The sequence below is a fragment of the Ceratotherium simum genome, chromosome 3 (assembly GCF_057802395.1).
Source record: "Ceratotherium simum simum isolate JZ-2026a chromosome 3, ASM5780239v1, whole genome shotgun sequence".
NCBI lineage: Eukaryota > Metazoa > Chordata > Mammalia > Perissodactyla > Rhinocerotidae > Ceratotherium > Ceratotherium simum.
The window spans coordinates 17293251-17315638 of record NC_141902.1 but is presented as its reverse complement, the minus strand read 5'-3'; the positions used below and the strand labels follow the sequence as shown (position 1 = coordinate 17315638).

The following is a 22388-nucleotide window of genomic DNA, read 5'->3' as shown; positions in this document are numbered from 1 at the left end:
GAACAAAATTATGTTTGCTTTTCACAGAAACCTGTAATGCAGTAAAGTATTTATCAGTTTTACAGTCTATTGATTCTGCCCTATCCTTGCCACATTTCATCAGCCAGCAAATATCCTTGTTTCTGTCTCTGCAGTATTTTTCTAGTATGTATCTTTCTATTTCCACTATTCCCACTCTAATTAAGGCTCACTTTACTTCTTTTTCGCTCATTGATTCATTTATACCTCAGACAGTTATTGAGTACCTACTTGGTCGCAAGTACTTTGTCAGTTTGGAGGATTCAGAAATGAATGAGATCCACAGTCCCTGCCTTTGAGGAACTCACAGACTAGCAGACCACTGCAGTGACCTCTTACCTGTACAAGCTCAAGTCCATTCAGTACATAATGACAGATTACTCTTACTGAAGCACTATTGGAATCACATTACTCTCCTGCTCATAGAGTCACTGCTGAGTGCCTTTGCTGGTATTCAAGACCCTCTGTGATCTGGCTCCCATCTATCTTGCTGGATTTATCTTCAGCTCTTCTAAATGGTCCCTGTGCTTTAGCCAATCTGGGTTACTACTGTTGCCAGTTTGGGCTTGGATATACTATATTCTTGATAGCTTACAGCCTTTCTTCTACATTTTTACCAGAATATTCTCTTCACCTTTCTTTAGCTTATGTGGCCTATCTTCCAGGCTGCCATGTATGGCTGTGTTGGTTATATCCTGCAGAAAGGTGCTTGTCGAGGGGTTTGAGTGATGATAGAAATCCAGGCTATCCTCCTCATCACGTGTACCTGCAGGCTGCATTCTAATTCACACAGAGGCACTGTGCGAGCTAGCCTTGCCCTGAGGGACAGCTTATTAAAGTGCTCCCTGAATTCCCCCCAAGTGAGTCCTTTTTCCATCTTGTGAAATCTGATAGCACTGTTTATTTGTATTATTATTGCACTCATGCAGCCATTCTGGTAATTTTTATAACAGCAAACAATATAACTAACATTTATTGAGCGTTTATTCTATGTCAAGCACTGGTCCTCATGACATAGTTCTTAACTCATTTACTCTTCATAGCGGCCACATAGGAATAGATACTATTATGATCCTTGTTGTAGATAAGGAAGTGGAAGCACCAGGAGGCTAAGTATTTTGCCCAAGGTCACCCAGGAAGTAAATGGCAGAGCCGAGATTTGAATGGCAACCTAGATCCTGTGCTCTTAACCTATTTGCTGTACTGTTCCTCTCTTAGCTAGATTTTTATGATTAAGAACTATGCTGTCAGGGCCGGCCTGGTGGTGTAGTGGTTAAGTTCGCACGCTCTGCTTCGGTGGCCCAGAGTTTGCAGGTTCAGATCCCAGGTGTGGACCTATGCACCGCTCATCAAGCCATGCTGTGGCGGTGTCCTATATACAAAATAGTGGAAGATGGGCACAGATGTTAGCTCAGGGCCCATCTTCCTCAGCAAAAAGAGGAAGATTGGCAACGGACGTCCAGTCTTCCTCAAAACAGAAAAAAAAAAAGAACTATGTTGTTTTTAGCAGCTAGCAAAATGCTTTATGACTTAGGAAATGCACGGTAAATGTTTGTTGCGTGGATGAATTAAGTGCATAGATAGGTTTCACAGTATGTAAACGCAAAATTTTGTTTTGCTTTGTCTTTTTTTTTTTTTTAAAGATTTTATTTATTTATTTTTCCCCCAAAGCCCCAGTACATAGTTGTCTGTCATAGCTGCACATCCTTCTAGTTGCTGTATGTGGGACGCGGCCTCAGCATGGCTGGAGGAGTGGTGCCTCAGTGCGCACCCGGGATCCGAACCCGGGCCGCCGGCAGCGGAGCGCACGCACTTAACCGCTAAGCCACGGGGCCGGCCCTGCTTTGTCTTTTGAAGAGTGGTGTGGGATGAGAAGGCTTGTGGCTTAGTGGCCTATACACTGTTCTTTTCCTGCTTCTTAAACGATGGTGTACTCCAGCCTCTACTTGGCCCTCTTCTCATTTTATACTCTTTATCCAATAATCTCATCTTTTGCCACTGCCCCAGTTACTACCTATGTGCTCTTGATTTCAAATGCATCACCAGCCTGGATAACTTGTCTCTCTAGTTGTCTACTGTAGAGGCCCACTTAAGTGCTTTACAAGCATTCAAACTCGCCGTGTGTAAAACCAAACTCTTCTTTCCTATGGCTGTCTTTGTCCTGTGGGAGTGACGTGGTTCCTTCCCACCTCCAAATCAGTCACCTGTTCCTGCTGCTTCTACTACTTAAAGTTTTCTAGAATATGTTCTCTTGTTTCATTCCTTAATGCCGCTGCCTTATTAAGATCTGTGAGGTGATCCCTTATGTCTGTTTCCTCTGCTATGATGCTTTGAGGAAAGGACTAACACAGTTTCTATATTCTTTTAAAAGGGTTTGTTTACTTGTTTATCTCCTGTGCTCATCTGTGAACCATTTAAGGGCAATGACTTTGGTCTTGTTCCTGTTTTTTTTTTTATCCTCAGTGCCTAGTCCAGTGATGGTACATAGTAGGCCCTTGGTAAATGTTGGTAATGGCAGTGGAACATGTTAAGTGAAGAGTGGTTGTGAATATATATATATTTCATATATATGGCAAATTCTAAGTGTTGGATAAGTTGTCTATAGTTTGCTCAATGCTAAATTATGCTTTTTTTCCTGAGCAAATGAAATAATTAAAATCTAAATGGGATAATGTATGCGAAGTGCTTAGCACAATGGCTGATACATAGTAAGTTCTAAATCACTTTTTAGTATTGGTAGCTAAATAAAAGCTCTTTGTAAGTAATATTTCAAAATAAAAGTTGATATGCATTTTACTTGACTATTTTAGCAAAACTTATTTTAAGTTTTTACTTATTTTCTGTTGCTAGAATGAATCATTACTAGAATTTTAATTAGACTCAAAGATAGAAAAGGAAGCAGTATTATCTTCAAAGAGTTTGTGTTTCTTTTTTTTTTCCATTGCTGTTTATCTCAAAATATTTATTTTTTCCCATGATCACATAATGTCTTTATGCTTATTCTTTCCAGACGTGCAGCTCTTTTTCACAAATTATTATGAGTGGTTCTGTAAACATAATTAAGATTATCTTAAGCCTTTGAAGTCTTGTGATCATGTTAAGAAAATTAGGGAGTTTTAGTTCAAGATTTAAGTTTTGCTTTCTGAAAAGTTCAACGATCTTGGAACAGGACATATTGTATCCTACCACTTAAAATACCGTGGTTTTCTTCATTAATAGTTATGTGTATAGCAGTTAACAGTCTAGCTTTTTGGTGTCAGACAGACCTGGGCTTGATTCTGCCTCTTGCAAACTGTCTAACTTTTGCCTGTATCTCCCTTTTAAGGTCGTGAGTATTAAAGGAGATAATGCATATAAAGCACTTAGCAGAGTGTCTGGCACAGAGTAAATGCTAATAAGAGCTATTCTTATTAGCTGTTGTAGTACTCCAAATGCCAGCCTGGACATAGTATTATAATCTGGAATATTAGTTATGATGTGAATTTGGATTAAATGTGGATGAAACTGTGTTTCTCACAATTACGTATGGGAAATCCTGATGCATACTACGTAGTTTAAATTCATGACGTTTGAAGCTCATCTTTTGTTTAATGCTAGTGTTGAAAAGGGATTACACTGTATTAAATTAACCTGTTCTTGATGTTTTTATCATAGCTTGGTAGTATACACAACAGATACATTTCTTATGAAAAAAATATTTTGTTTCAATATTGTGGTTAGCCATTTTGGAGGAAGCATACACTATTAGTGTTTAAAGTATAGTTATTTTAAAGCTAGAGGGGGAACTGGGGCAAGAGATCCGGAAGGAACAATTGCAAATTATTTTTTACTTCTTTTTGTTCTTCCATTCAAAGGTAATTCTTGGTAGGAAGTGTGTTTTATAAGCATATTTGAATTCACAAATTTTGACGTTTACTGAGGACAGACTCAGAAAATATATTTTTAATTAGAGCAAAAATCTTTACTAAAACTAGGAATTTCTTTTAGGATAAGAAATGGAAATATTCATAATAGTTGATGAATTTTCTTTGCAAATATTTGATAATTGTGCTATCTACACATATACATACATAGGGGATTGTTAGTTTATAATCAATGAAAAGAATGAATAGATTTCTGATGAATTACTTTTTTCTTATTCCTTCATATATAGGTTTGTTCATTCATTCATTCATCAAACATTTATTAAGGGCCAGTTATCTCCTAGGTGCTCTGCCTGGCCTGGGGATACAGAGTTGAAAAAACCTTGCCCCTGTTCTCGTCTTAGTTAATTTATAGCCTGAGTGACTGGGAGATTGTCATTTCCAGTTGGAGCCAGGATCTCTGTGTGACTTGATGATTGTTGACTTGTCTCCAGTCTCCTCCTCTTCTTCTTTACCACAGACGCTCTTCCAAATCTTTCCCACTCTCAACCCTTCTGTCCTATTCTGGTTTCTTCACTCCTAGTACATGGTCTTGCCTCTTATTCCACATGAAAAATAAACTTTTCATTGGTGACTTATTTACTATTCTCTCCCCCTAACAAGTGTATCTTTCTATATAGTCATCATGCCCTCCTTCTCCTCCCACCTCAGGGAGAGAGATATCAGACCTGAGACCTCTACTTGGACTCTTTTTTTTTTCATTTTTTTGGTGAGGAAGATTGGCCCTGAGCTAACATCTGTTGCCAGTCCTCCTCTTTTTGCTTGAGGAAGATTGTCCCTGAGCTCATATCTGTGCCAGTCTTCCTCTATTTTGTATGTGGGATGCCTCCGCAGCATGGCTTGAGGAGCAATGTGTAGATCTGCACCTGGGATCCAAACCCATGAACCCTGGGTTGCTGCCGAAGCGGAGCGTGTGCACTTAACCACTATGCCACAGGGCTGGCCCACTCTATCTGGACTCTTGATCCTTCATTTCCTGCATTTTTCAGGACTTTGACTGATAAATTCCTTTTGGTTATCTTTAGTTTCTCTTTACTAATTCCTTCCCCTTGGTCTATAGATCTACTCATCTTACTCATACACATTGAAAAATATAAATGTGTATTTGTTGGGTGAGTGAATGAAGCAGCAGATCTTTAAGCCCTGGCTCCCCTCAAGCGTCTGCCCTCCCTTGCTTTCCCATCACAGACATACTTGAGAGGGTAGTCTCTACTGGCTGTGTCAGTTATGCAATTCTCATTTATTTCTCAACTTGTGTAATTTGACCTCTTATCACTATGCTATTGAATTTCTTCTCATAGTTACTGACTGTCTGCCAAATATATTTGTTTCCTTTCTCTCCTGATTCTGCTTGACTTCCTGCTGCGTTTGATACTGCTGACCACAGGTGCTGACACCTGAGAGAATCTCCGTTTGTCTGGCTTTCACAGCGTCAGTCTGTCTTGATTCTTCTCTCTTTCTCTGACCATTTCAGTTTCCTCTCTAACTTTTCATATTTTCCATTCCTATACCTTCTTATTCTTCTCTCTCAGACTTATATGTCCTCCCTTTGTCTTCATATGCTGCTTCTTCAGTGTCTCTTTTTAAAATCCAGATGCTTATTTTCAGTAGTTTACTCAACATCTTCATTTGGTGTTCTACAGATATTTCAGATTTAAATGATTGAAATGGAACCACCATAATTTCCTTCCTCTCCAAAACCTCCTGTTTCTGTATTCCTTAGTAATTCACTTATATATTACCATTACCCATTTCAGTTATCTATCAGTGTGTAGCCAGCTACTTAAACTTAGTGATGTAAAGCGACAACCATTTTATTACGCTCACAGATTCTATGGGACAGGAATTTGGACAGAGCACAGCAGGGATTGCTTATCTTTGTTCTGTGGTGTTTGGGGCTTTACCAGGGAAGACTCAAATGGCTAAGGACTGGAATTATCTGGAGGCTCTTCACTCACATGCTTAGTCTGAACTGGGATCATTTGAAGGCTGAGCCCAGCTGGAATTGTTGATGGGAGTCCCTTTACATGGCCTCTCCATGGCACATGGGCTTCCTCACAGCATGGCATCCTCAGTGTAGTTGGACTTCTTACATGGTGGCTCAGGGCTTCAAGGGTTAGTGTCCCAGTGAATAAGGAGGAAGCTGTATGGCCTTTTGTGACCTAGCTTTGGTAGTCAGACTAAATTCTGGATTGAAGTACTCATGTGCCTTTTCAGATTCAAGGGGAGGAGACATTGACCTCACTTCATGTTGGAAGGGGTATCAAAAAATATGTGGCCATGTTTTAAAACGACCACAGCAGATCTACTGTGTCTGGCTTAGAAAGCTTGATATCGTTCTTGTCTTTCATTTCTCCAATCCCACTCCACTTTTATGTATCAGTCACTAAGTGCTGGCCTTTTCTTTCTTTTTATTTTTTTGTGAGGAAGATCATCCTTGAGTTGACATCTGTTGCTAATCCTCGTCTTTTTGCCGAGGAAGACTGGCCCTGGGCTAACATCCGTGCCCACCTTCCTCTACTTTATATGGGAGGCCGCTGCAGCATGGCTCAATAAGCGCTGCGTATATCTGCACCCGAGATTTGAGCCTGTGAACCCCAGGCCGCCGAAGCGGAGCACGCGAACCCAATCACTACGCCACCGGGCTGGCCCCAGTACTGGCCTTTTTAATTCGAGAAATATCTCCATTTCTCCATTATCATGAACCTAGGTAAGAATTTTATCACCTTTCACTTGAGAGTTTTCTGTAACCTCTTAATTGGTCTCTATAATCGTTTCCCACCTTGAATTAAATAGTGATTCCTCATATTGATTGTAAGATAGTTCTTACTGCATACAGGTCTCTGCCCAAATTGCTTAGCTTAGTTCTTAAAGTTTGGTTCTACCTGAATTTCCACTGTGCCCTTGACTTTGCTTCAACTGCTCCTTTCCCTTGACTGTCTTCCTTGCCTTCTTCACCCAGCTCCTTTCATCTTTCCGGTCTCATGTTGGCTGTCACTTCCTCTGAAGCCTTCTTAGTGACTTCAAATAATGTCACTTCTTCCTCTGTTGGTTCATATGTTTATCTCCTGCCGTTAGAGTGACCATAGCTTCCACGAGATCAGGGACTGCGTTTTAAATCATCTGCCACAATTGCCTTGCCCATAGTGACGGACTCAGTAAATGCTTGCTAGTAAATGCTTTGGTGGAATTCTCTGAAGGTTTGAATGAGTTACTGGGCTTTCTAAAATGTCTATAAAATTACCGAGGAGTCATTTTTGCCTTGAGAGTATTGTGCTTAGAGAAGCTTTTAAATAAGAGAGTTTACATTCTGTGCTTCAATGTTTTTATTTCAGTTAAAACATATACAACAAAACCCGAACGTTTATTTGAAATATTATTCTTGTGTTCCAGAAAATTTAGGGAAGTGGGCAAGTATCAGATTTAAAACAAGCTTTGATAAGATTAAAGGCTATGAGAATAAAGTTGAAATCAGAACAGTATTGTTTTCAGTTGTGGCATTTAAAGCTTTAATTTTGGCCTTGAAATATTTCACGTTACAGATTTCCTTCCAGCCTGTTTCATTTTGGTCAGGAGCGCGTGCTGGTTCGCTTTTGGCAGTTGCACTGTGTGAAAGGGCTGGGGTCAGTGCTGCTGCGCAGAAATGGGTCAATGAGCGTTCAGATGAAAGGGAAAAACTTTTAAAGAGTCTTTATTGTCGGTGTAATAAGACAAAATCATTATGAGCTTGAACCGCTCACCATGTTCTTGCTTCCTCCTTCATCTCTCAAATGCTTTGCCAAATTAACCACATCAACCAATTTTAGAGAAAATGGATTGCTGTTTTAAATAGTTCTTTAGCTGTTATTCTTCAGAAGCTTCTTTGGAAGGTCTCTCTCTTCTCTTGTCTTCCAAAGGGATGTAAGTCTCCTTTGTGCTTCTGTAACAATCTTAAATGGCCACTTAAAGAGAGCAGGCAGCGTGTTCTACTTCAGTGAATGATAAAGTACAACCACCTATTTTCCAGCTGAGCTGGAAGGAAGAATCTATCCTACTGTTGCTTTAAAAGATGATTTTATTACTGTCAGGACAGATAACCAGCTAGGATTTTCTAAGAGCAATAAATGACAAGTTGGTTTACTGCCTGTGGCTCTTAAACAATGTAACATTCTTAAATTAAGGTAGGAAGGTACTCAGGTAGTCTTTGAAGGCAATCTAGATCCCCTGCGTGGAGATAGCGTTGCTCTCTGTTTAGATTTTTCCTCAACAGAACAAGACGGTTAAGCTTTCTCCAAACCCTGGAACAGCCTTTGCTCTCAAATTTGTGCTGGAATGTTATCTGGAGTGTGATGGGGCTCTTTGCCAGTCACCATGGAAACTGACCAAGGATCTATCTAGTCCTATCCTTTGGGCTGTTTGGAGCGGCTTAAATAAAAGATGACCAACATATCTAATCTTATTCTCCACATATGTATTTTGTTTAAAAATGATTAAAAATACAGCTTATTTAAGGGAGAGGAGGGTATCTGTATCATATTTCTGTTAGGCTGTTTAAAACATTCTATGCAGCTGAAGAGTATTTTGGCCGAGAAACATTAATGAAAATTCTCATTTTGGATGGGCATAATTCCATTGGTTTGTGATTCTGTCTCTTGGCCTCTGTGCTTATATATGCAACGGAATAACAAATACTAAATTTCCATTTACCTGCTTAGTGATTGATGGAGAGGGACTTGTCACAGAAATTAAGGCGTGGGTATTATTTTATCATAGCATTGCCAAGTGAAATGTGATTTAAGTTATGGTGTCAGAGACATAAAAGTTAAAAGCATCTGTGAGCAATTAAGGTAATTAAGTATTCAGATATTATAGACATCTAATAGTACATCTTCTGAATGACCAGTCTGTAGCTAAAGTTAAGGAAGGCTGTATATTTACAGTAATCTTCAGAAGCCTGAACATTGACAGTCTCTCCTGTTTCCTTACTCGGGGCGGGGCTGGTGAACAGAGGAGGAAGATCTGACAGAAACTATCTTGGGACTTACCTGGTGCTGATAGAAGAGTCTTTTTTCTTAATTAGTTAATTTTAAAAATTGAGGTGAAGTTCACATTGATAGAAGAGTTTGTGTTGTGAGCCACACTGATTGCATTGTTCCATTTTCAAGGTCTGACTCTGATTGAAAAGACGAAATGGCAACTTGGATGATTGAGGCTTCCTCTTGGTTGTTTCACAGAACATGATTTCCTTTAATGTCCAGTAAAGTCTGTTAGTATAAAATGAAAGTGAAGGGTGTGATACTCAGTGCTTCTACAAATAGAGATATTTTCATTCATTTGTTCAAGTATTTACTGAGTACTTACCGTGTGCTAGGTGGGGCACTTTTTTGGGTCCTGGAGATACAGTGGTAAAAAAGTCCAAGTTTCTGTTTTTAAGGAATTTACGGTCTAGTGGAAGAAATATAATAAGTAAACATATACTTTTAGGTAGTAATAAGAGTTATGGAAGATAATAAAGCAGTGTAAGGAAATAGTGATGGGAGGTGCTGTTTTGGGTAGGGTTGTCAGGAAGGGGCTCTCTGAAGACATCTGAGCAGACATTAAATGGATTGAGAAACTGGGCCACAGGAAGAGCAAAAGCCCTGAGGTTGACTACCTTGGATTGTATAAGAACAGCAGAAAGGTCATTGTGACTAGAGTGGACCAGGGGAGAGTTAGGCAATAGCATGTTGTACAGAGCCTTATAAGCCATGGTGGAAATTTGGACTTTTTTCTGGGTATGATGTGGTGGATTTTTGATCAGGGCAGTGACATGATCTAATTTACTCCTTAAAAGAATGCGGCTGCATTGTAGAGCATAGACTGTAGGGGAATAAGAATGGAAGCAGGGAGACTTGCTAGTAGCTAATGCAGGAGTTTAGGCGAAAGATGATAGCTTGGACTGTCACCTACCTTAGCAGTGGAGGTAGTGATAAGTACTTAGGTTCCAAAAGTACTTTGAAGATAGAGTCAGGAGGACTTGCTCATGAGTTAGATATAGATGGTGACGGAAAGAGATAGTTCCTTAGTTTTTGTTTTTGTTTTTTTAGTATAGTAAAATAATTTACATAACATGAAATTTAACCATTTTTAAGTGTATAGTTCAGTGGCATTAAGTACATTCACACTGTTGTACAACCATCACCACTATCCATCCCAAACTGAAACTCTATATCCGTTAAACAGTAACTCCCCATTCCCCTCTATCCCCAGCCCATGGCAACCACCATTCTACTTTCATTCTCTATGCATTTGGCTATTCTAGGTACCTTGTGTAAGTGGAATCATACAATATTTGTGCTTTTGTGCCTGGCTTATTTCACTTAGTATAACGTTTTCAAGATTTAGCCATGTTGTAGCATGTATCAGAATTTTATTTCTTTTTAGGTTCCTTGGTTTTGGTTTGAGCAACTGTATGAATGGTAATGGTATTTCCTGAGATGGAGAAGACTTCTGAAGGAGAGGTTGGGGGAGTTTAAGATCACATGTTAAGTTTAAAATGCTTAATAGACGCCTGAGTGGATATATTGGTAAGTCCAGAGCTCAGAGGAGAAATTGGGGTTGGAGATTTAAATTTGAGTGTCATCAGTGTATAGGTGGTATTTAAGGCTGTAGAACTAAATAAGATCACCTGGGAAGTAAGGGTAGCTTTGACTAACAGTAGTCTTTTAACCAGCAGTACATTGTAAGTTTGTGATAAAGGAATACGTATATTCCAAGACTTATCTAAGTTGCTAAACCTATAGAGAGTTTAAAAAATTGACATTGGTTTTAAATATTCTAATTGGTATAGCACATTGGTTTTAAGCAGTTGTCTGCTTGTTATTTTATTAGCCAATTCCCTTACTTTCTTTGGCTTAAAATAGTGGTAAACTTTGTTCTTTTAGGAGTTCTCTGAGGAATTAAAAAAAAATTTGTGTCAGGATGAATTGGGTACTGAATAGAATGGTTATTTCCAAAAGCTACATAGCATAGAAATTTTATCATGGTAGAGACAATTTGAAAATTAATAGATGCCAGTGATAATAGGATAGAGGGGGCTTGTTTATGAACAGAGTATTTTAAGTGAGCAAACACCAGCTGTGCATGACTGAGGGTGGCATTCATCCAGGGGAAGGATGTTTTGGGGAAAATTTGTGTACTTTTTTTTTGTCTTTTTTACTGGAGAGGCTTTTTAGTTATACTACTGGTCTCGTTTCTTTTCCAAAGGATTAAGTTTTAAAAGAAGGATCAGACCACTCTGGTGGTGTGAGGTGGGGTGGAGGACATATTTGGAATAAGAGGGATGTTTGCAACAATACTGGGGTAGAACTTTCCTTAGACACTGTGGTTCATAGGCATTTGACCAGGTACTTAAAAGACGAATCTTAATATTACTTGTTTTTCTCCATTTAATGAGAATTGCTCAGTTTAATTAGCTCCCAGTTTTGTCTTTACAATGGTTACATTTGTAATATGAATTGTGAATATCAATTCTTTTAAAAGAATTTTCCCCATTGTAAGTAATACTTGTTTTGAGCATCAAATCTTTGCAAAAGTAGTCTGGTAGTAGAAATTGTTTTTATAATGGAGAAAAAAGGGATTTGATTTCATGTTACTTAAGGATATTATAAGTAATCAAAAGAAAAAGGGAAATTTGCAAATCTAGAGTGTCTACCAAATGTGATTTTTAAAGGAGGAAATTGAAGTCGGGAAAGAATAGACTTGCTTGGAAACAAGTCCTATAAATGGAACTTGAGTAGCTAACATCTGCCTTTGACAAAATGCCCTGCAAAGCTGCTACTTCTCCTTGTAGCCCTTGAGTTAGGGCTCTGACATTTTCATATTTGCCATGGAAATGATTGTGATAATATAAATGATGTTTTATTTTTATACAGGATTAGATAGAGAAGATGGAACCCAGCTGTTGTTTAAGTGCGTGTCTTCTGAAACATTGCAGGAAATATGACATAGGCAGTAGTAAATCAAAGGTGGCAGAGCGGGAATTGCTGAGGCTCCTGGAGCAGGGGTGGGACAGACAACCTCTCCTGTTTCTCTTGGTTTTGACTCTGGCAGAGTTGCACAGGTTAGCTGATTACATCGCATAGCCTGTGGTTTTGTGATTCAGTTTGTGAAAATGGGGAACCCAAGGCATTCGTCTAAAGTGTGTTTGTTAACTATCTGCTATATGTCAGACACTGTGGTAGGAATTTTGGATAGAGTGGTGAATAAGACAATCCAAGTTGTTTATTTACATCTGTGATAAGTGCCACAAAGGAGAAATCTTGTTGTCAGGAGAGCGTATAACAGGATACTGATCCTAATCTGAGGGTTGAGGGAAGACTTCCGCAAGCGAGTAGTCACATCTGCCTTCCTACAACCAGTGTTATTTCTGTCACATTACGTTACTCGGTTTGATTTTTTTTCATGGCAATAATTATTATCACCCCAAATTCTTATTTACTTATCCTCTTCCTCCATGTCTTATCCCACGCCGATTAGAATGAAAACTCCTGGAAAGCAAGGACCTTTGTGCCAGAAAACGCTGAGTGGAAGGGAGCGTGGGGAGGTGGAGGAACCGAAAGAAGGCCAATGAGGTGACAGTGTGAAAGGGAGAGTAGCAGCCCTGGAGACCGTGTCAAGGATTTTAGAATTTATCCTAAGGGCAATGGGAAGCAATTTTAAGCAGGGGATAGACATGATCACATCTGCTTAAAAATTACTTCACTGTTGCATGGAGAATGGAGGGCCTGTTAGAAGTGGGCACAGGAGACCAGTGTAGGCTGTTACAGTGACCTAAGCAGGAGAGTATGGTGATGTCTTGGACTAGGTGATGGCGGTGGAAGTGGAGGAGGAGGTAAAATTGGTAGGTCTTGATGCTGGGTTGGATATGAGAGAGGAGAGGAAGGAGTTAGGGATGACCTCCATTCCAGGCTTCTTGATTGTACAACTGAGTTGATGTCAGATACATTTTCCCAATGCATTTGAAAAATAACATGCATATTTTCAAGTTTGGTATACAGTAGACTTGCCCCTGATTGTGAAAATTCAGCAAATGTGTTGAATTTTTCCAGTCAACTTTTGGTCAACATAGAAAAGCACAATACTTTTTAGTCTATACTGTTTTACCTACTAATAAGTAATCTACGTCTTTGCTTAAGGCTTGCTAATTGTTATAATTGACTGGATTCCTAGCAGTTTTCTTTTCTTTTTCTTTTTTTTTTGCTGAGGAAGATTCACCCTGAGCTAACGTCTGTGCCAGTCTTCTTCTATTTTGTGTGTGGGTCACTGCCACAGCATGACTGCCTACGGGTGGTATAGGTCCACGCCCCAGAACCGAACCTGGGCTGCTGAAGCAGAGTGTGCCAACCATTAGGTCACAGGGCTAGCCCCATCCTAGCAGTTTTTTTTCATGGTTTTATTGAGATATAATTCTCATACTATACAGTTCATGTATTTGAAGTGTACAATTCGGTGTCTCTTAATATATTCACAGAATTGGGCATCCATGACCATCAATTTTAGAGCGTTTTCATTACCATAGAGAGAAACCTTGCATCCCTTAGCCATCATCCCTCAATCTCCCCATGTACCCCAGCCCTAGGCAACCACAAATTTACTTTTTGTCCCTATCCATCTGCCTATTTTGGACATTTCATATAAACAGAATCATATAATATATGGTCTTTTGTGACTGGCTTCTGTAACTTAGCATAATATTTTCAAGGTTCATCTATGTCATAGCATGTTTCAGTTCTTCATTTATTTTTATTGCTAAGTAATAGTCTATTGTATGGATAGACCACATTTTATTTATCCATTTCGTCAGTTGATGGACATTTTGGATTTCGGTTGTTTCCGCTTTTTGGCTATTATGAATAATGCTGCTATGAATATTTGTGTGTGTTTTTATGTGGACATATATTTTCAGTTCTTTTTTTTTTTTAATTTCATTTTCTTATTTTTATTTTTTTGTGAGGAAGATCAGCCCTGAGCTAACATCTGCCAATCCTCCTCTTTTGTTGGGGAAGACTGGCCCTGGGCTAACATCTGGCAGATCTTCCTCCACTTTATATGGGACGCCGCCATAGCATGGCTTGACAACGCGGTGCATCAGTGCGCACCTGGGATCGAAACCCGGGCCGCCAGCAGCGGAACGTGCGCACTTAACTGCTACACCATGGGGCTGGCCCTTCAGTTCTTTTGAGGATATATCTAGCAGTAGAATTGCTGGGTCATGTGACAACTCTGTTTAACCTGAGGAACTACCAAACTGTTTTCCAAAGTGTTGTACTATTTTGCATTCCTACCAGCAGTATATGAAGATTCCAATTTTTCCACATCCTTTCCAATATTTAATTTTCTGTCTTGTTGATTGTAGTCACCCTTATGGGTGTGAAGTGGTTTCTCATTGTGGTTTTGAATTGCATTTCCCAGCAGTGTTTCTGTTGGACTAGAATGATAATGAGATGGAAGCTGGGCAGTTTACTGGCTGGCATAGATTTTTTTTTTTTCGGTGAGGAAGATTGCCCCTGCACTAATATCCATTGAGGAAGATTAGCCCTGAGCTAACCTTTGTGCCCATCTTCCTCATTTCATATGTGGGATGCCACCACAGCATGGCTTGATGAGTCGTGCGTGGGTCTGTGCCCAGGATTCCAACCTGCGAACCCTGGGCTGCCAAGCGGAGTGCACGAACTTAACCACTACACCAGCAGGCTGGCCGTGGCATAGAATTTAAGAAGTTATTTTAATTATAATAAAGTAGAGATGAATTGGCATATATAAGTAAGTATTTTAAGCATTTTCTAAGGCTTTACATTGTCTTTCTGGTTCTCATTTAGCAAATAACAGTTAAAACACTTTATTTTCTCCCTTAAGTTCAAAAAGGTTTTGAGATTCCACAAAAATAATTTTCGCAAATACCCCAAATATTTTTGTCATAGTTTTTCTTTACCTTTAAAATACAATCTTTGGGGCCGGCCCCGTGGCTTAGCGGTTAAGTGCGTGCACTCCGCTACTGGCTGCCGGGGTTCAGATCCCAGGCACGCACCGATGCACTGCTTCTCCAGCCATGCTGAGGCCGCGTCCCACATACAGCAACTAGAAGGATGTGCAACTATGATGTACCACTATCTACTGGGGCTTTGCGGGAAAAAAAAAAGGAGGAGGATTGGCAATAGATATTAGCTCAGAGCCGGTCTTTCTCAGCAAAAAGAGGAGGATTAGCATGGATGTTAGCTCAGGGCTGATCTTCCTCTCGCGCACACACACACACACACACACACACACACACACACAAAATAAAATAAAATACAATCTTTGTCCCTTTTGGCTCCTAAACAACATAGTTGAGAATGTCTAAGTGATTATGGACAAATTCAATTGAACAATCCAAGGACCCTCTTGTACCAGCCACTGTGTTTACTCACTGGCGCTACCTTCACAAAGCCTCCAGCCTTGTCGGGGAGAGATGCGCATATTCATTTACATGTAAGGAAGAATGTGGCAAGTGCAGCAGTTGGTGGATGTAAACAGAGTATGTTAATACCATTAATTAATTCCAATTTTAAGCAGAGGCAGTAATTTGAAGGCTAGGTAGAATTTTGGCAGGTAGAAAAAGAGCAGAAATGAAGCGAATTCTAAGTTGAAGAAACTGTGTGAGCAAAGTTATGGTAGTGGGAAATTATAAGGTGTTTGGAATGAGAAGGAGTCTGTATGGCTATAGTGGGTGGTATATTGGGACAAGGGGACTTGTGGGGAATCCAGCTAAAGATAGACTGGATGCATATGACATATAAAGGAGTTTGGATTTTGTCCTGTCATCAGTGGGATACATTACTAAGTTTTCTACTGATGTACAGTTCATGATAAAATTTGTACTGTTCAAAGGTAAGATTTATAGAGGTGTTGAAGAACAAATTAGAGACAGATTGGAGATGAGGGAGGCCATTGCAATAGCCAGAGGAAGAGTTGACTTATCAACTAAAATTGGCTTAAAAATAGGGGTTTATTATTTCACATAACAAGAAATCCAGAAGTTAAAGAGTTGGTTAACAAGCAGCCCAACTATATCAGGGCTCTGGGGAGGCATTTCTGCGTTTCTCTTGGCTTAATCCTTGTGGGCACAATCATGAAGAGGAAGAAAAAGGGTGTGCTCTCTTTTGTTTTTTGTTAGGGAAGAAAACTTTCGTCAGGCACTCCCTACCTTCACTGACCAGGACTGGATCTCATGACTGTGACTTGGCTGCAAAGGAGGCTGGGAAAGTGGGGCATCTGACATTTTCCACCTTTATAGTGGGAGCTGAGCTCTGCCTGTGAAAAGAAGGGGTGGAGGTAGGAGTTCTCGGGGGGTAGCAACCAATAATGTCTGCAGATGCTCACATCCTCTAGCTAGTAGTAAAAAGGCAAAGGAAGAGACAGATTTCACAGAAAGATTAGAAGGGGAGGAGAAATTAAAGATGACTCCAGGTTTTGGTGGTGAATGAAAAGATGATGATGTCATTTACCAAAATGTATTTTGCAATGTAGAATTGAATTGGGTTCTTAATCTGTTAATAACACTTATTGAATCTAAAACTCCATGTCCAGGACTCTATGATCTCACCTTCTAATCCCTAAACCTAATGGAACATGGAGGAGGCAGTTGGAGGAAGTATGGTGGTGGTTTTTAAGTGCTGCTCCTAGGACCAGTACCAGCTTGCTGCATAAGAATCACCTGGGGAGCTTGTTAAATAAATCAGAATCTCTGGGAATTTATTATTTTTAGGTCTGGGATTTGACCATCAATTTTGTGAGCAAGCTCCCCAGGTGATTCAGATTCAGGTAATTCTGATACACAGCTAGCTCTGAGTATATTTGTTAGGAAAAGCGTGGATGTCGGTTTCAGGCAAACCTGAATTTGAATCCCAACTCTTCACTTATTAGCTGTGTGAACATGGGCAAGGCACTTGACCTCTCAGAGCTCAAGAAATGTATAATAATAATAATAATAATAATAATAATAGCTATTTTACAGAGCTATCTATAGAGATAGATATGTAACAGATGTCTGGCATAATGACTGACACGTAGTAAGGATTCAGTAACTGGCTCTTTTAATGTATGTTTGCCTGTAGTAAGGACTGTGCGTTTGATTTAGCAAAGAAACACAGATTTCTATACAGCTACAAAATGATCCTTAATGTGCACTTATTACTTCTATCTGAATTGATATTGTCTGTTTTCTGTTTTATAAGAGCAAGAATCATGTCTAGTTTAAGCTTTTATATGAGATTAATGTGAAAAATAGCCTCTACTAAATATTAAGTAACGTATTTCACAGAAATTGGTTTTAGGGTTTTTGGTATATTAGCCTATTTTTAAGTTATACACTTATATAGATTACACAAAATAGACACAGCCAAAACTGCAGTTAAGATAATAAACAAAGGCTCATATGTTCAAACCTAGAAGGTTTTTTCTGGGCCAAAAGGAAATCACCTATTGATTACAATGGACTAGGCAGCAAGACAAAAAATTCATTATGTTCTGCTTCTATTTTTCCTGTTTCAGTGTATAAAGAGGTCTTGTTGGAAGGGAGAAAAGACACTAACACTGAGTATTTATGTTGTGCTAGGAATTTGTAGTTTGTCTCATGGCAGAGAGGCCACGTGTTGTAGTGGTTACCTGTGGACTCCGAAGGCGTGTTGCCTGGCTTCCTGTCCTAGTTCCTGCTCTTACAGCTGCCTGACTTTAGGAAAATTACTAACCTTCTGTGCCTTGGTTTCTTCAGTGACTGTTATTTTACACCTACCTCATAAGGTTGTTTTGAGGAGTAAATAAGCTATCATATTTAAAGTGTTTAGGAAGTGCCTGGCATATAGTATAGTATAACTGTTAGCTATTCTTTAAGTTTGCTCTGTAATCTCACAAAAGTCCTGTAAGGTAGGTGTCTTCTAAATGATTATTTTATGGGTAAGAAAACAGGTTTGGTGAGGTTAGTAACTTATCCACAATCATCCTTCTCTTTAGTGATGCAAATCCTAGATTGCTTCCCCATGCATTCTACTATGCCTTTAATATGTTAGTTATCTAAAAAAATCCTAAAAATGGTGATAACTTATGTGATTCGTATGGTATTAAGTAACATTGATTTTCATTTATCAAAACCTTTTTGCCACTTGGCAGTAGAATTAATAGAAATTCTATTGAATTTTGAGAAAGGTATTAATATTTTGAAAAAAAGCCTATTATTGATCCTTGCTTTAAAATATTGCATCGAGGGGTAACTGAGATATTTAAAAGTATACCATATGTTGCAGTAGCTATTTAACTGAAATTAATTACATAAATATAACTTACCTGGGTTTAGGTAATGATATTTTTATAATCATTGTGTAAGTAATGATCATAATGGTACCTTGAGGGTTTTTCATAGTGTTGGGGGAAGAGGGAGAATCTCCCTTTGCCCTTTTCCTTAAGGTTCTTATGGCTGGCCAAATAATCAACAAGACAGGTTAGCAGGAGAAAATAATACCAAGTTTAATAACATGTATACATGGGAGAAACTCAGAAATGAGCAACTCATCCCTCTGTCTAAGCTGCTTGCTTAAGTATTGCAGCTAAAGGCTAGGAGCGTGTTGGGGGTGGGTAGTGGCCTGGGACTTCAGAGGGCAGGAGGACAATTCTTTTCGGGGTCATTTATAGATAATGTGGTCAGGGAGAGACAGAGTTTTTGATAAAAGGGGCTTGGTGCCCCTCCCATTGTAACATCTATTTTACATTATCTTTATAGCCATCATGATAGAAGATCTGTTCCAGGAAGGAGCCACCATGTCAAATTTTTTAGGCAGTTAGTGGGGGAGGTCAAATGTCCTTCAGAGAAAACAATCAAGGTAAAGAGATATATTTCAGGGTGGCCAAATTTTGATCTCCCACAATAGTTTTTGAACTTTATTTTTAATTTGTTGTATAGTTATGTATATATTTGAATACGATGCAATTGTTTCTTTCACTCATGGTCTGGATGCCACCTGTGATTAAGTAGATTATCTAAATCCTGAAGGTTTAGACATTTTATAGAAAATATCAAGTTATGCTTGCTAATGGATAACCACTGATGTGTATTAATAATTGACTTGGAACATGTGTGTCTACCTCTGTGGTATCTTTTATAAGAATAATTCAGTGTACTGAATAAGGAACCTAACGTTAAATATTGAAATGAAAGATAAGGCAGTATTTTTTTTTTTTTTTATTAATTGTGTATCAGAGGGGTGGAAGTGTATTAAACTAGATCCTCAAACCAGTCTTCTCTTAGGAATTTTTTTCTTACTTGCTCTTTGTCCTCCTCCATAAGCACATGGACATACGCCCCCAATCACCCAACACAATAAGATAAAAATAAATACTCTTTTATAAGATAATCTTCAGGTAGGGAAAAGCCCCAACCTGCTTTTCCCCTCTATTTTCTGTATGGTTTTAGGTAGAAAGCATTATGCACAACATGCGTTGAGATTTCCAATTAACAGCAGTAGCAATTTTGTCTGAAACAGCTCTAAAGAAGATATGGGCCAGTTGTTTCCTCCTCAGTACCCTTTGGCCTACCTTTTAAATTTCTTTTGGTAAAGTGCAGCTTGCTGCCAGTAATTCATTCTCTCACTTTGTTCATGGAAATTACTGGAGTTGATTATGAGTTAGAGAACAGTTACCCTAAATTTACATTTAGTATATTCTTCCTTAGTTTCATTTCTTTTATAACATATTGGTGGCAAAACTATTGCACATCCTTTGAATTTCATGATCTGATTCTGTCCAATAAGAAGTTATCCAGATTTTTCTCACAGAACAATCTATCTTTTTTCCTTAATTATTCTCACTCCTCTTCCCTAACTTGGCTCTTACCAATTCATCTTTCCTCTCTCATTTTTTTCTTTTTTCTTTTTTTTTTTAAAGTGATTTATTCTCCGTTCTTTTTTTTTTTTAAAGATTTTATTTATTTATTCCCCGCCCCCCCAAAGCCATAGTAGATCGTTGTATGTCATAGCTGCACATCCTTCTAGTTACTGTATGTGGGACATGGCCTCAGCATGGCCGGAGAAGCGGTGCCCAGGTGCGCGCCCGGGATCTGAACCCCCGGCCACCAGCAGCGGAGTGCACGCACTTAACCGCCAAGCCACGGGGCCGGCCCTCATTTTTTTTCTCAGTAAATTATTTCCCCCATCACATCTCCTTGGGGAGTAAGGAGGGCCCGTATCCTCAGCAGGGCAGTGTTGGAAGGGTCACTGAGAGGCATAGAGCGGAGGGCATATGAAGGCATGGGTTTTAAAACCAGCTGTTTGGCTCCTGTGATTTTGAGTCTGAGGGTGGGTCAGGTGCTCTGTTCTCATCCGATTCCTGTGATTGCTGCATTGCTTTTCTTGGGAAGAGCTGCTGTCAGAACTGTAAATGCTCTTCCCTGCACTGCATTTTAGCTAACGGACATTCTGAAGGAATCGATGCTGGTTTTCAGTGCTTTTGCTGCAGTACTTTATCTGGTTTGGGAAAGATTCTTGTTTGGTTGGGTTTCTAGGTCCATAGGCTTAGATTCTGGCAAAACAGTGGCTGGTTGATGTCACAAATAAGATGATGATTATTTTCGGAAGTTAGTGTCTAGAAGTATCTTTTTCTGCATTTTACGCATTACCATGGCGATAGATGGCTTTCTAATTTTTCTCTGATTTGGAAGACTTTACTTACTAAGGGCGTTAATACTTTTTTTTCTTTAATTATATAGGCTAAGGATTAAGGTTTTTCATTTCTTAATCTTAGTTATTTTACCCCTAATTTATTTTCCCTGTTACTTACTAGATGAAAATGTGGGACTTAAAGGAATTGCTTCTTGTTAAAGAAGATGTTGCTTATCCTGCTCTGGAAAGGAAAAAAAAAGTGCAACAAAGCCTTTTTATATTTAAAATCCTATTGAACCTAATCTTGCTAGTGAGCAAGTTTAAAAATTGCCCCCTTTTTAATGAGTCCTTTAATACCATGTTGTAGCTTTAGTTTTCAAAGATTTAGGTCATGTACTCTTATCATACTTTTTTATAGGAGCCCACCATAGCCATTCTTTGCACTAGATTTTCCTCCATGAAGTCCCATTTTTCTGGAGTTAAGATCAATAGAAAAATGAAGATGACATTGGATTTTCTTGGGGAAAAGTGGTAGTTAGGAATAGACTGCAAGGAAATTTATGACTCTTTCTTTAATACCAGCATATTTTTAACCTTGCATACATTATGTAATTTTGAATCCTATAACTTAAAATGTTAGTATAGAAGTATTAGTAAAGGGAATTTCATGAAATCATAGAATGTTAAAGCTTAAGAGAGACCTTAGGGATAATATAGTAACTAACCTGATACTCTACAGAGGAGCCAACGGAGGTTTGTTCATTCATTCATTAGTTCATTCATTCATCCATTCATTTAACAAATATTTATTTAATGCTTACTGTTTTAGGTACTTGGGGATATCCCTACCCTTATGGAGTTTACAATAAATAGATAATAAATATCATAATTAAATAAGTCAAATAGTATATTAGAAAGTGATAAAAGTAGTCTGGGATAAGGGGTAGGGGAAGTGCTTGAGGGTGAGGGTGGGTTTGCAATTTAAAATAGGGTAGGCCCCATTGAAAAGATGACATTTGAGCGGAGACTTGAGGAGATGAGAGAGTAGTCTGTGTGGCTATCTGAGGGAAGACTGTGTCAGGCAAAAGGAGTAGTTGCTTCAAAGGCTAATAGGTGGGAGCGTGTTTAGCTTACTATTCAAGGAATAGTAAAAGGCCACTGTGGCTTCTGGAATAAGAAGTGGACTGGAGTAATAGGTGATGAAAATTAATAGGGTTGGGAGGCAGAGATGTGGGGAATTGGGTAGATTATGTGGCGTCTGATTTGGCGTTGGCTTTTACATGAGTGAAATGGAGGAGGGGATGGCAATGAAGGGTTTTGAGCAGACGTGATCTGACTTATGTTTCAACTGAATCATTCCCACTTCACTGTTGAGAAGAGATGCTGGGGTAGGGTTGCTAGATTTAGCAAATAAAAATATAGGACACCCACTCAGTTAAAATTGAATTTCAGATAAACAACGAATAATTTTTTGTATACATCTGTCCTATGCAATATGTGACTGACTATTCACCCATATGGCAGAATGTTAACTACATTTTTATAATTAAAAAAAAACAACTCTTCAATGTTACTGTTGATTACTGTAGATTTCTGTTGCCATGGTCCCAAGGCTTGGGCCCTTATAGCAAATTTTTGTTTCTCTCTTTCCTGTATTATATATATTACTGTTTTTCACATTGTGGTCGTCTTATACCCTAGAGTGTTACAAATGCAGTTTGTTGGACCCCAGTTTAAACGTATTGAATCAGAATATCTTGGAACGAAGCAGAGTTTCTCCATGACTGCCTGCTGTTCTAGCTTC

At 38.9% G+C, this 22388-nt stretch overlaps 1 protein-coding gene across 6 annotated transcripts in view; it reads left to right on the top strand.

Annotated features, from left to right (window-relative positions):
- NUBPL (NUBP iron-sulfur cluster assembly factor, mitochondrial) overlaps nt 1-22388 on the top strand; it is a 207912-nt gene that overhangs the window by 8655 nt on the left and 176869 nt on the right. Inside the window, exon 2 of one of the 6 annotated variants that reach the window (XM_087422788.1) lies at nt 6372-6651. The exons of the other annotated variants lie outside the window; for them this stretch is intronic. Coding sequence (XP_087278914.1) covers nt 6642-6651 — 10 coding nt within the window. The 5' untranslated portion in view covers nt 6372-6641. The remainder of the gene's footprint in view (nt 1-6371; nt 6652-22388) is intronic. 6 annotated transcript variants of the gene reach the window in all.